Source organism: Ruditapes philippinarum, unplaced genomic scaffold (genome assembly GCF_026571515.1).
Source record: "Ruditapes philippinarum isolate M1 unplaced genomic scaffold, ASM2657151v2 ctg5183_1_1_1_1, whole genome shotgun sequence".
In the NCBI taxonomy this organism is placed as follows: domain Eukaryota; kingdom Metazoa; phylum Mollusca; class Bivalvia; order Venerida; family Veneridae; genus Ruditapes; species Ruditapes philippinarum.
The window spans coordinates 41,104-55,601 of NW_026861148.1; the positions used below are offsets into that span (position 1 = coordinate 41,104).

The following is a 14,498-nucleotide window of genomic DNA, read 5'->3' on the forward strand; positions in this document are numbered from 1 at the left end:
AATCATTTGAGTCAGATCTGTAAACTTTTACCAACAGTATTCTTGTACATTCAGTGTTTTTCCAAGAATACTGTTGGTCAATAAAATTTTGGTTGCAGTGATGCCTACGCAGATATATGTCTACAACTGATGGCTAACATTTCCTTGAGAACACAGACGCTTGGGGTCAGATCCCGTACCCATAACGTGATACGTGCCCCCTTTAAACACTCTGTTTAAAATATTTTAATATTTAAACACGAACTGGACATCGTTAAAACTGGTTTTCAAGCAATTTTTACATATACCGGTATGAAAAAATACCATATACCACCAAGTCTCAATAAAGTACTTAATGGTTTTATCGTTGTAACAAATGTCCAATTCGTATTTAAATAAATATTAAAATAGTTTTTATATAGTGTTTACAGACGCGTATCACGTTAGGGGCAGGATCTGACCCGCCAGCATCTGTGCTTGAGAATGACTTATAATGTGTTGCAGCTATAGATCTGTTTGTGCAGCTTAAGGCATAATAAACACTTCATCAGTCATATATAAGTTAAAATTATTGGGTAAAGATTGAAAATAAAAGAACTTGAAAACAAAACTATTTCTTATTTTATGGCATATAAAATGTCGTTATTCTCAGCAGATTTGTCACAGAGGGCCTCATTTTAGTGGTACGAACACATAGTATCAAAAAAGATACATTTGGTGCATGCTTAACACGGGTGTTTGTCTTTGCACTTAAGCAATAGGCTTCGTTTTTAGCTCTGTAAGATTTTGAGATCACTTATGTCATTGTGTGCATCAACATTTTGCTTTGGTTTAATGATTTTGAAATTTGGTCATGTTCCATTTCTTCATGTTGTACATTTTACATGCTATCAGGTGACCATGACCATGATCATGACCTAGGGTATAATGGACAAAGCCTCTTTGAATATTGTGTATGCATGCTGCCTATTTAATGCTTATGTGAAGTTACAGTAAGATATAAGCAATAGTAACAGAGATATGACAGAAAAACAAAGGCTTCTCAGTACAATACATTGGTGACCTTGACATTCAGTATATAACGGGCACAGCTTCTTCATGTACTTTGTATGCATGCTTGTAACGCAAAGTTTATGCAAAATTGCAGTAAGATGCATGAATCAGCAAAAGTAACAGAGATATACCAAGAAAACCAATGCATTGGTGGGTAGAATAGCATCCCTATTCTCTGAAATGTGGAGCTAAAAGTGAAACTCAAGATAATTAAAAAACAACTACTTTCTGAAACTGAATTTATTGTTTTCGAAATTGATTAAAATGTATCCATCTGTCTTTCTACCTCTATTCTAGGTAATGATGGATTGATCATAATTGTCACAAGTTATAATTAACAAAACCTTATAAACATAATAACATGATATAGGTTCATGAGCTTGAAATAAAGTCTACAAAGACTTGTTATTTTATATCAAACCATAACTACGTGAGTCGGACGTGTCGCCTGACAATAGCATAAAAATTTATGTATATAAGCAAATAAGCAATTAGCAAATAAGCAAATTGGCAAATCAGCAAATTGGCAAATCAGCAAATAAGCAATTAAGTAGTTGGCAAATAAGCAAAGTGGCATGTCCCTACCGGCAATCCATAAGTGAACTAATAAAACATGATCTAATCACAGCTTACGTACCATTTCTGCCACTTGAAAGAAAACACGTGAAGCAATGTATTAAACAAGGACTTATTCGGAAAGAGTTGTACAAATCGATTGATGAAATAAAATATGGACTAGTCGCGAATTGGTGTACTTCCCAGAGAATAATTATACAACTTTTTGTTGCTAATGGTTGTAAACGTGTAGACCAGAAAATAGATTTAATCATGTACTAATAATATCAACAATTAGAATTTAACATACAGTAAAACCTCTGCAGAGCAACTCCTTTTAGGACTCAAATATTTTGGTCGTTGTTAAGAGGTGATGCACAAGAGAGATTTAACTTCTGTAAGGACTTATACTGTGCTCCTCTTAGTTCATGGTACTTTACGCTTTGAAGCAAAAAAGAAAACAACACATAAAATTTATGATACAAAAATTGTCATAAGCTGTATCATATAGGTATTTTCTGCTGTATGACACGAGGAAACAACAATATATTTAGTCAAAATCAGTTTAAATGAGCCAGACGTAGACCATATGTCGGCCATTTTGAAAACAGTATATCATTTAAATCCGGTAATGGTGTTTTATTTCAGTTTTTTTCATATTTCAGTTAAAATTTGTACATGTTATTTTGCATAATTTTAAATATTACAAGTATCTTTACATTGTAACTCAAAATTTATTTTTTCAACAAACAAAAACGTTTAGAAAATGATGATTGTTTCAGACGTATGCACTTTAACGGACTATTGTTGCTTTTAGCAGAAGTTTGTAAAAATTTAATGTTGTTCTGTTTTACGTAAAAATCTATAGATTTAAAATATTTTGCACAAAAATTTTGTTGTTTAGGTGTTTGAATTCTGACCAATTTTAACACTGTCACATAAAATAAATGATGGCATGGAATAAGTGATGTTGAGTATACTTTGGAAAAAAATAATGCTGTTCTTGTATAGAGGTTATTACTTTACAGGGGATTTCCTTTATAGGTTGTACTGAGGGTTGCACTGGAAATCAGTATTCATCATAGAATAATCATGTATTAAGACTTATCTTGCTAATGAACTTTGTTAATGCAACAAAGATTGATTGCTTTCCTGCTTAACTTATCCGTTTTTACTAAGTAATCAATGATATAAAAAAATGCTTTTATTTTTTTGTATATTTAAATGGTTTATCTGCAAGTCTTGATATAAGAGACATAAATCATATTGGTCAAGTAACAAGCAAACACTGCTTTATTATGAAGTACATGGACGATCATTTGTTGTGTTTCTAAAGACAATTGAGTTCTAGAAATTATATGACATTGTACAATAAAGTATATAAATATAAGTTTCTAGAACATAACTTTTACATTTCAAATTTTGCTTTGTGTAAATTATTGAAAACTAGAACTGCCACTGTCATGGCATGAATACACCCGCATACCACTTTGTCAGAATCAACAGTGGTCATTTAGAGCTCAAGGACAACCTCTTTGCCAAATCTGAGCTTACTAAGCCAGTGCATTGCTTAGTTATGTATTCTACATGCTTCAAATGTGAAAATGTCAAAACAAATTTTAAAACCCACATAAATGTCATTTTTGACAAAACCACGAATTTTCATACCCACTAAAATTAAGTGAATTTACAGTTAAGACATTTAAAAATTATATACATCAGTATATTGTAACACCCAAGCTTTTCTTTTACTTGGTAAAAATGTTAATAAAATTTCAGTTGATTTTAAAACTGATTTTATACAGCCTTAGTGTAGGAACACATCACATCAAGGTTTACTTCATTTAATGCCTCATAGAGGTAAGACCACATGCAATAGGTACAAGTATGCTCTGAAGGTTTTCAAATGGAATAAGAGTAAATACAATTTCAGTATTTTTATTTATGAACATGCATTAAACTAAACCAATAAATAATGCAAAACAATCTTTTACGTGAAATAGCACTTTTATACAAACAGAAAGCACTTTTATTCTTGTAATATTGAAACTAATGTAAGAATAATACACTTTATTTATGTATTAAGTTAAGTACAATTATTCGATAACCATCAAAATCTCAAGTAGGCTTCCTCTGAACATTCCATTAACATTTAAAATTTTTGTCAATTATCTTGTGAACTACAGAAATAGGCGGCCATCTTCAAACCTCCCTAAAATCACTCAGTCAGCATGACTAAAATAAGCAACAGAGAAGTGCAAATTTGGACATGAATTTTGAAGCTAATTTGAGTCGCGTCACGACAAAACCAACATAGTGGTCTGGATCCATGCTGGTCGCAAACGCACTATGTTGGTTTTGTTGTGAGGCGGCTCATTTAGAGTTTGTTAGTATAAATGCTTACTATGTACATTGTATATATTTTGAAAATCATTTTAAAGCAGTATTTTTTATTATAAGCCATTTTTGCTGCAATGGAGTTAACTGTAAACTATGGTAGAAATCTTACCCACAATATAATTGAATTAATGTTCATAATCAAAACAATACTGTATATTAAATAGGTAACAAAATTAATTTTTGAAATCAAAATTAATTTTAAATTTGTTTTGGTGAATATATATTCACTAAAAATGCTTTTTTTTATTAAAATAATTGAAAAGAAAAGATGAAAACATGCAAAAATAATGTATTTGAAAAAATAATGCATAAATTATGTTAATGAACACAGTTAATTACCATTTTTTTATCAATTTAACCAACAATAAAAAGGTGGAAAAATACCCCATGATGTAGCATCAAAAACAATTAGAATAGCAATGGACTTTTTCTTACATTTGAAGTAACTCTTTGGAAACTAAAGAGTTTTTCATTCTGTAGTTATAAATCATTACCACCCTTAAATATCTTAAATGGAGGAATGTTCCAAAGGATCTTGGTCTGCACTGGTTGTCGTTTGCAGCCTAAAGGTTAATACTATCAAACAATAAAGTGGAAAATAAAACCAAGCACCAAGAGATCTTGGTAAAAGAACAACAGTTGCTTTAGGTAGGTTTCAAAAGCTTTGTTGCACTTCTCAGGACCTAACATACAGTGATTTCAATTTACTAGTCAAAATATTTTGATATGCCAAAGTTAGATTCTGAGATATTTTTGTTCTGGGTCAGAATCTCGGTTCTGAGAGGGAAGATATTGCTCATACACAAAGTAGCACAATATCTCAATGTGAAGTAAAATTAGTTGTACTAGGACATTACTAACCTGTGGTATGATGATAGTTCTTGACTCGCATATAAATAAACTTACAAAATATCACAATGACAACAAATAGAATATATATCTTCACCTTAGTGCAGTAAAGGGTTAACTCCTTATATAATTTAATTGTAGTTAACTTGTTATTGCACTAAATTGACAATATGATAGAATCTAACTCTGTATAAAACACTACATGCACAATGAAAGCAATGAAAGACCCTAGAGCTTTTTTTTTCATTTATTATGGCTTGTGATCAAACTACAGACCTCACATGCACTCACACCAAACTGTACTTCTATAATATATTCTGTCACAATAATATAAATAATTTCTCATAACAAAAATATTGATTTCAGTTTATCTTATTTGAAACTGAATTGATATTGTCATTAGATATTCAATTAAATGCTGCAAGCTAACTTCCAGTTTTACTGATATTTCCAACTTATGAAAATTAAAGGAACTCCACAGAGGTGAAAAACCTGAAATTATAAAATTTGAATTTCTTACATAGATCGATCAGAACACTTAATGCAGGTGAAATTAGAAAATATACTTAGAAAAAAAATTGAAAATCATATTTCTGTGCTATTCTCAATTTTAAGTCAATTTTACCAATTAGACTAATTATTCTGGGAAAACGGAGTGAGCGAATGATCTAAAATTTTGCACACAAGTTATAAACTATTGGTCTAGACCTAAATCAAATGAAACATTTACCTCAAAAAATTAGTTCCAGCCTCTACATTTTAAAAAACGTTGATGGAGTCCATTTAAAGGGGAAAAGAGCAACATATGTCAACCTAGTTTACAATATACACAATATTTCATTTAAAGAGACATAGCCTATGTACTAAAACAACTTTCCTTAACCCTAACAACACATTTTTCTGTCAAATTGAATCATGCAGAGTATGTGGACGGCTACAATTTTTCAGAATTATTAAGAAAATAACAACACCAAAATATGTGATACAATATTTTTTTGGCCCTGGTCAGAATAATTTGACCATATAATGTGTCTGTGAAGCAAGTATTTCTAACAGCTCTGCCATATAGAAGTCTATTATCTCATGATTTCATCTACAGCCTATGGTTAAAAACAAACATGAATCTATACCTTCAGGAATTCACAAGAAGTTTGTTACAGTTTTTTTCCCATAATATAACCGCTATAGTTGAATAGTTAACATTCTTTCAAAATAGCACTGAAGTTTGTTAGAGTTCTTCAAATAATATGTTTATTTTCACAACAATGCATAAAACACCCGTTGTCTAAGCAAAACAATAATACTTTCAGTTCCTTAGAGGTCTTTATTATGACTTCTGTTTTCTTGTGCCTGTAGTTGAAATTATACCAATACCATTGGGTTACTACATAATTTCCTCAAAGCTCTTCTATTATGAAGTCCATTTTCTCGTGAAAACATTTACAGCCCGTGGTTGAGAATATATTTATTCTTTCATGGTACTAAATAATTTCCTCAAAGCTCTTCCATTATGAAGTCTATTTTCTCGTGGATACGTTTACAACCCGTGGTGGAGAATATATTTATCCCTTCTGGATAGTACTGCAGCTCGTCAGCAATTTCTTGTACTTTAGCATCAGAAATTTCTTCTTCTGATTTGTAGTACCCTTTATATACAAGTCCATCTTTAATACACTGTTTAACATGACCTCTCTCTAATGGTAGAAATGGTATATACGCTGTTATTAAATTCTTCAGAATGAGTTCACTATGCCACATGCCACCTGCAATAGACAATCAATCACTAAAAATTTCATTTCACTGGTTAGTGGTAACCTTATACATAATCAAGTTCAAATTTTCTTTTAAATTTTTTCTTGTTAATTAATATAAAATTATTAAATATATGTCAATGTTCTTCATACATTCCTTGGGGGAAAAAGGGACATGCATTTCAACCTCGGTAGAACAACCAGGGCTCTAGCTAGAACAAAATTTAAGGGAGAAGTGACTTCTCCCTCAGCTTCTATCAGGGAGAAGTTTGAAGACATAAGGAGAAAATAAAAAGTGCTAGGCGCATTGATTTGATCTATAAAAAGATGTTTTATCTATTTAAACAGTAATATCAATATTTAAATTATATATAAAAGATGTACATCATTAACACCCTTTTGGAGACAAAGATCGTGGTTGTTGCTGAGAGGTTTTGCTCTACAGAGGTTTAATTTATTCTGATTTTTTTTTTGGAAAATTAATATTTTTGCTTTAAAGATTTGAATACTCTACTGTATAGAGGTGCGGTCTACAGAGATTGTACTGTAATATTATATAATGTTGGAGACCTAATGTTATAGACAGAAGTTGTTATAGATAACCTTAACTTGCAACAGTCAATCTGCAATATGTAAATTTCATATTTCACTACATTCAGTTACTTTTGCTTAGCAAACCAACAACCCCTGGATTATTAGTCTAATGCCCTGCCCTCCCTATTGTCAGCCAAGTGGGCGGACTACAACATATCTATAGGAAGAAATTGTGACCAACTTTTGTTGTTGAGAGCAGGAAGCCTGATAACTTCCTCCATTTCTTTTAGTTTGATACTTTCTCTGTCTATGTTACTCTTCCAGTTTGCAATGGTTCTCTCTGCTATATCATTACCTGCTGTGTTACTGAAATATATATATATTTTATACATAAAGGGATGTAACTCTTGTATTTTTATAATTTAAAAGGGAATAACTCTCCATCTCCTTAAGTCAAAATTACTCAATACCTATCACTCTAACATCAATTATTCATGACTATAAAGGATCATCACTGTATTTTTATTTACATCTGAAGGGGAATAACTAATAATTATTCTTATATTGCATTAAACATTGGTTAAAAAAGGTGAAGAAGATAAGGCTTGGCATAGTACTCTCTAAAATAGACAACTAGAAATAAAACGAAATACATCACAAATTAAAAGTCTTCAATTCAACAACATCAATTAATGAACAAAATCTATAAAGAACAAGAACGTGTTTTTGTTAAATACAAATGCCCCCAGCTCAGATTCTTGTCAGTAGCAATATTTCAAAAAATGTTTACCCATTCACTCAGTTATGGACAGAAATTCAAAAATTGCCAAAAAATTGTAAACACAAGTTATATAGCTTGACAAAGTCATGGCATTTTGTAATTGTGAAAAATATAAGTTGCCAAGTCATTGCTCTGACTTGTGAAGTTGAAAAATATTCAACTTCATGCAAGTTATCTTCCTACCAAATATGAAATACATCTGTCATTAAATAAAGGCTGTTTGGGCAAAAGTGTAAAAATCTATTTTGAGCACTGGTGACTTTGACCAAACTGACCCCTAACACTATCCAAAAGAAGAATACCATGTAAGTTATCTTCCTACCAAATATAAAATACATCTGTCAATAAATAAAGGCTGTATGGGCAAAAGTGTAAAAATCTATTTTTAGCACTGGTGACCTTGACCCAACTGACCCCTTACTCCATCCAAAGGAAGAATACCATGCAAGTTATCTTCCTACCAAATATGAAATACATCTGTCAATAAATAAAAGCTGTATGGGCAAAAGTGTAAAAATCTATTTTTAGCACAAGTGACCTTGAACCACTGATCCCTACCCCAATCAAAAGGATGTATGCCATGCAAATTATCTTCCTACCAAATATAAAATATATCTGTCACTTAATAAAGGCTGTATGAGCAAATGTGTAAAAATCCCAACTGACCACTAACTCCATCAAAGTTTATGTTTCTATCAATTATAAATAACATCTGTCTATAGAATAAGGTCAATACACCTGTAAAAATGTAAAAATCTATTTTTAACATTGGTGACCTTGACATTGGTAACATTGACCTTGACCCAAATGACCCCTTACTACACCCAAAGAAGGAGGACCTCCCTTGGCATGTTTGTATTAAACTAAGACATCAACTAAAAAATAAAGGCTGTATGAGCAAAAATGTTTATATTTATTTTTTAAACCAATGATCTTGACCCTAGAGACCAATTACTCCACAAAAAATTAGAGGACCATCAAAGGCATCCACCTACTAAATATGAAAGATATCATTAAAGAGATTAAGCAATTAGGAGAAATTTAAGATAAATCCAACTTGCCGAAATAGGTTAACCAGACAAGGCCCTATTTTCAAAGTGAAAAAAGGGAAATAACTGGGAATTATGGATGACACAGTTATATAACTTGGAAATATCATGTACTTTGTGTTGATAAGTAAGTGTGGAAATTATAAAGCCATTAGTATAGATAGAACTTAAGATATTTCCAACTTGCCGTTCAAGGAATGAACCTATTGTTCTCTTTTGTTCTCTTTACTGTTATATAGCCCCTAAACCCAAAATGTTTGCTCGGACGGACGGTTCAATTACTATATGCCCGGGTGCATAAAAATAGCTGCCAGTAGAACAGCGTGATCTATTCTCATGAGCCTCTCTATTAACATGAGCCTAAAAAATGTAGAATTTGCTATTTAAAAAAATGGCCATAATTCTGTCAAAATTCATTTTAGAGTTATGGGCTTTGAACAGAGACTCAAATAAGTGTGTGAAGTATCAACCTATTCCCTTCAGTAGTTTTGGAGACCCAAATTGCATGCTAAAAAATAACAAAAGTGTGACGACAAAGCTGACAATTGGGTGAGTGCAATAGCTCTCAGATAGTCAAGCTAATAAAATGCATCAGCTATTCTTAGTATGCTTAATTTCAGACTTCCGTTATTGGAAGTTTGGGAGTAATTTACACAGTGATTTTGGCTTGTGACTTCCAAATTATAATGCTTTTTCCTTCTTTACTTATAAGACTTCCAATGTCAGACATTTTGAATTTTGAAACAATAATGGAAGCCCTGTCAGCTTTAAACTTTTAACTGTACCTTAAAAAGAAGAAAGTTGCCTTCCTGTAGTCAACTCCACCAAGATTTTCATAGAAGTCCAGGTAAGGTTTGAGTGTATCAATAATTCCTGCTGGCATTTTGTCCATCTCATCAAATATGAAGAACGAGCGAGGACACTCTTTCACACGTGCTTCTATGAAGTCTCGTAACTTGTCCTATTTATTGTAGTAATAGACAATTTTTAATTAAGCATCAAACAGCAGGTAATAGCAACATTTATATGTACATGTATATTGCTTTGACTGCTCTCTAAAGAAATGTTACAAACGCATAAACGAAAAACATACAACTATTTGTTGATAGTCACATGTATGTTCATTGTAATCCATATCTTTTTCTTGGTCAAGATTGACATTTTTAATAAAGATAAACATTTTCTTAAAGATATACATATCCATGTTGCACTGATATATAAGAAATCTGTAGTAATTGTGCGAAATATATCCAGCTAGCTTACATACTTTCCTGGTTCTACTCAGGTGCCTGTTTGTGCTTGAAATAATGCATGGAAGGCAACATGAAGACTTCCTCCACCAGCAAAGCTTGAAAGTCCCCATATGATCAATACTGTGACAGTGGAGCATTGTACCCCCCCCCCTCCTCCCTAAAAAAAAAAAAGAACAAAGAAAAGAAAAAAATGCTTAGAATTTCTGCTTTTAGAACCATTAGGTACAGACCTTATAAAATGGTACCATCTCTTTATGTGGGAACTCTTTCGTGGCTGAGATAAGATGTACATATTTGCTCTTCATTCCTTTAACAAACAATTTTTCAGCCACAATACGACTAACATAATTCTTGCCAGTTCCTGTCCACCCATGAAAAGACAAAGCAAGGGCTTTACTTGGGTTTTCTTTACCATGTGCTTTCAGATGCTTCACTATAGGTTCAATAACCAGATGCTGTCCATATAACTTAGCATCTAAGGTTAATTTCAGATCTGTAAAAGATGGAAAACAAAACATTTTTTATATATTATATACATCAATGTGATTTGAAGCAAAACAAGAGCTATCAATAAAGGTGATGCATACCCCTACCCACCACTTAAATTAACTTTGTAAAATATTAGTGGTCTTACCATCTAAAGACAAAATTTAAACTCATTTCATTTCTTGGAGTATAAATATATTTGAGATAAAAATATACATCATTACATGTACAACAAATATGCTTCTTGTTTGATAAAAAAAGTAACCATGCAAACATGGGTCATCAACATAAATAAATGTGGGAGCTTCCTTATAAGGAACCAAACTTAAGATTATTACCATACAGAAACTGAAAATAATCAATATCCATAACAACAAGCAAAGATCCAACAGTGAGTGGTGTTCCGGGATGGCTTTAGCGGCTATAGAGCCCCTAAACATCATCCCAATTATTTTCAGACACTTCATGCTTTCAGACAATATGTATTCTGTAATATGTTAGACTATATAATCTACATGTATGTCATAAAGAATGCTTTCAATACCTTACTCTGGGTCAGTATAGATACATTTTTTAAGTGCTTTATTACTACTGAGTGAGACAGAAACCCACAGTGGATTTGCATTGAAATTACAAATAGGCCCTTGAAACTCGAAATGAAACTGAAGTTTAAAAAAAAATAAAAGTGTTTCAAGAAAAAAAAATCAACCCTTCTATTTGTTTTTATGTATATAAGACTTTTTTTTCCCCAAAACATTTTTTTTTTAACTTCAGTTTCCTGTGCATAAGGTGGCAAGGACTGGCACTCAGGTATTGGTTTAAACATATGTCATGGCTCAGAACTGTTAACTCTTTAAGGAGATAATGTGTAATCTGCCAGATAGCTCAGTCGGTAGAGCGGCAGTTAGTATTCTGTGGGTCCCGGGTTTGAGTCCCTGTCAGACTGCACATTTGCCACACCCTGAGACATTTAGCGCCTAATAGTGGACCATTATGTCATAAAGCTCTGAGTCCTATTTCATATTGTTCTTATTGTAACCATTAAAAAAGGAGGACAAATTTCAATATAGCAGTAGAGTATGTCAAGGTTCAGAACTGTTCACTATTTAGGGCAGAGAGTGTAATCCGCCATATAGCTCAGCTGGTAGAGCCACAGTATGGTATTCCAAGGGTCCTGGGTTTGAGTCCCAGTCAGTCTGCACATTTGTCTCACCCTGTAACACATATTTATTTTAACTTGACTGCAAAACTATTCATTCACGCTCGATTGCGAAACACTGAAGTTCTTGCAATTTATATTCATCACTTTTCAGTCTGCTTCCTGGAACCAAGCAGTACTGGTGTCATATGAAGAAACATGGTTGTGGCCCAATTAGGGCTCAAACCCACAGACGCTTGGGGTCAGATCCTGCCCCCCCCCCCCCCCAAAGTGATACACCCTGGTAAACACTCTATCAAAACTATTTTAATATTTAAACATAAATGGGACATGTATTACAACGATAACAAGAACTGTCGGAGGACAGTTTTGGCTCGACTATTCGGAAGGTTGTCACAAGGGTGTTTTATTGAGTATAATAATACTAATTACCTATGAAAACATAAAATTGACAGAAAAGGTACAAAGGCTTGTTATTAAGATGTTTTATCAAGTAAATCACTGCTTTATTATTATGAATGCATAAAATTGTCCCAAAAAAGGCACAAACCCTTCAGTAGTTATGGAGATAACAGCTTACAAGCAAAACTTTACCACGAATTTCTAAGTAGAAAAAGGGGAGAAAAATCAGCCTAAATGCCAGATAGAATTATGGATCTTTGTCAGTGACCTACAATTATGACCCTAAATGCATATGTGAAGTTTTAAATAAATATCTTTAATAGTTATTGAGATATGTAAAACTTGCATGTAAACGACTAAGTAGAAAAGGGGAGATGAATCAGCCTAAATGCAAGATAGAGTTATGGAACTTGGTCAGTGACATACAATTATGACCCTCCAATTATGACCCTAAGTACATGTGTAAAGTTTCAAGTAAATATCTTTGAAGACCTTTAACCTAAATTTCTAAGTTTCAAAGGGGCAAATTATTCTGCAAATAATGCAGGCAGAGTTATGCAATTTTGCAAACTGATGTACATTGTTACTATAACAAAGTATTGTAAATTTCAATTGAATATCTCAAGCAATAATTGAGATATTTGACTTTACAAAAAAACTTTAACCAAAATTTCTAAGTTAAAAAGGGGCATAATTCTGTCAATATTGTAGGCAGAGTAGAGCTGTCATCGATATCGACAATATCGATGTATCGTTGATATTTTTTTGTCGATCAATAATCAATACACATTTTAAAAAATCGATACTTTTGACTAATAAATTAAATGTCTAGAAATTATAAAATTCACCAAAAATATATACAGAAGCAGTAATTTATATCTAATGTTATGCTTTTGTTATATAGTGGAATTATTTCATAGCAATGGTGACAAAAATATTGTCTGGAAAATATCATGCAGTGGACAAGACACTGTACAGAACATGTTTTTGACTGAAATCATTGAAACAGGTATAAAAGTGAATGACAGACAAGTGAGTATAGGATATTATCGATATATCGGTGTATCGTTGATTTTAGTCACTTGATATCGATATATCGTTGATATGCTTTGCACTGAATCAATGACAGCTCTAAGGCAGAGTTATCCAACTTGTCAATCTGATGTACCTTGTTACTATAAATAAGTATTGTATTAGTTTCAATTGAATATCTCAAGCAATAATTGAGATATTTGACTTTACAAAAAACTTTAACCAACGCAGACGCCGACGCCGGGGCGACTACAATATTTAGCTCTCATATTCTTCGAATAGTCGAGCTAAAAATGGTTTTCAAACAATTTTTACATATATGAAAAAAAATACCGTATTATACCATCATCATGATGATGATCCCTGGGTTGAGAGGCAGATACCTTAACCACTAAAACACCGCTCCCCTAAGGGCCACCTCATTGTCGTCTCAATACTTCGACTGCAAGACTGATCGTTTCTATAATTTGACATTTCATAGATGTCTGTGCGAAGGGCGACCACTGTCTATAAAATAAAAATGCCCTAAAGCGCACATTATTTGTTGGGCTACACCTCACTATTGTCTCAATATTTTACCTGCAAGACCGACCGATTTTATAATCTGATTTTTCATAGATGTCTGTGCGAAGGGCGACCATCATCTATATAATAAAAAGCCCTAAAGCGCACAATTTGTTGGGCTACACCTCATTGGTACCCCAAGTCTCGATGTATGCGACTTGATAATTACCTGTGTAATTTGCTTTCAACCATCTGTCAGTACAACATTCATAAATCATACAGTTTATCACATTGAACCCTGCCAGTAAGCCTGCAGAAATAGCAGAGCCCACAGCCACAACCCCTGCAGTCATAAATTCTCCAGAAACTAATGACAATGATAAATATAGTATGATTATCGTGAAATTTTTTGTAAGAATCATAATTTCACTAGAATAATATACTTATGGCTTTAGTGGTGTTAAATTTAACAACTTGTGATGTTCACATTTTTATTATTTTTCCAACAAACCGAAAGCGGAAGTAGCGTAACAATTAGAATAATTAAAATAAAACGAAATATATTCAGAAGCAATTAAAGATATATCTCAAATACTGATACTTGTCCATCTACAACAATATATTCCTAATTTTATAATTTAGTTTATAGCAAATTCTGTGAAATTATTTATGCTGATAGCTTTTGAAAATTAAATATTTCGTCCAAATACT

General features: G+C 32.4%; 1 protein-coding gene across 1 annotated transcript; it reads right to left on the bottom strand.

Moving 5' to 3' along the window:
* Positions 1-3,509: 3,509 nt before the first annotated feature.
* On the bottom strand, positions 3,510-14,310 carry LOC132714695 (torsin-1A-like). Its single transcript, XM_060697606.1, has 5 exons — positions 14,017-14,310; positions 10,435-10,697; positions 9,737-9,912; positions 7,363-7,487; positions 3,510-6,599 (listed from the first exon to the last, which is right to left on the bottom strand). Exons 1-5 carry the CDS (start codon positions 14,207-14,209, stop codon positions 6,331-6,333), a joined length of 1,026 nt encoding a protein of 341 aa, XP_060553589.1. The 5' UTR covers positions 14,210-14,310; the 3' UTR covers positions 3,510-6,330.
* Between the last annotated feature and the right edge of the window lie 188 nt (positions 14,311-14,498).

Coding starts and splice junctions, on each gene's coding strand:
- LOC132714695 (XM_060697606.1), bottom strand. CDS start 14,209: ATGATTCTTACAAAAAATTTCACGATAATCATACTATATTTATCATTG. Junction 10,698..14,016: donor GTTGAAAGCAAATTACACAG/GTAATTATCAAG, acceptor CATCTTTTACAG/ATCTGAAATTAACCTTAGAT. Junction 7,488..9,736: donor GCAACTTTCTTCTTTTTAAG/GTACAGTTAAAA, acceptor TATATATTTCAG/TAACACAGCAGGTAATGATA.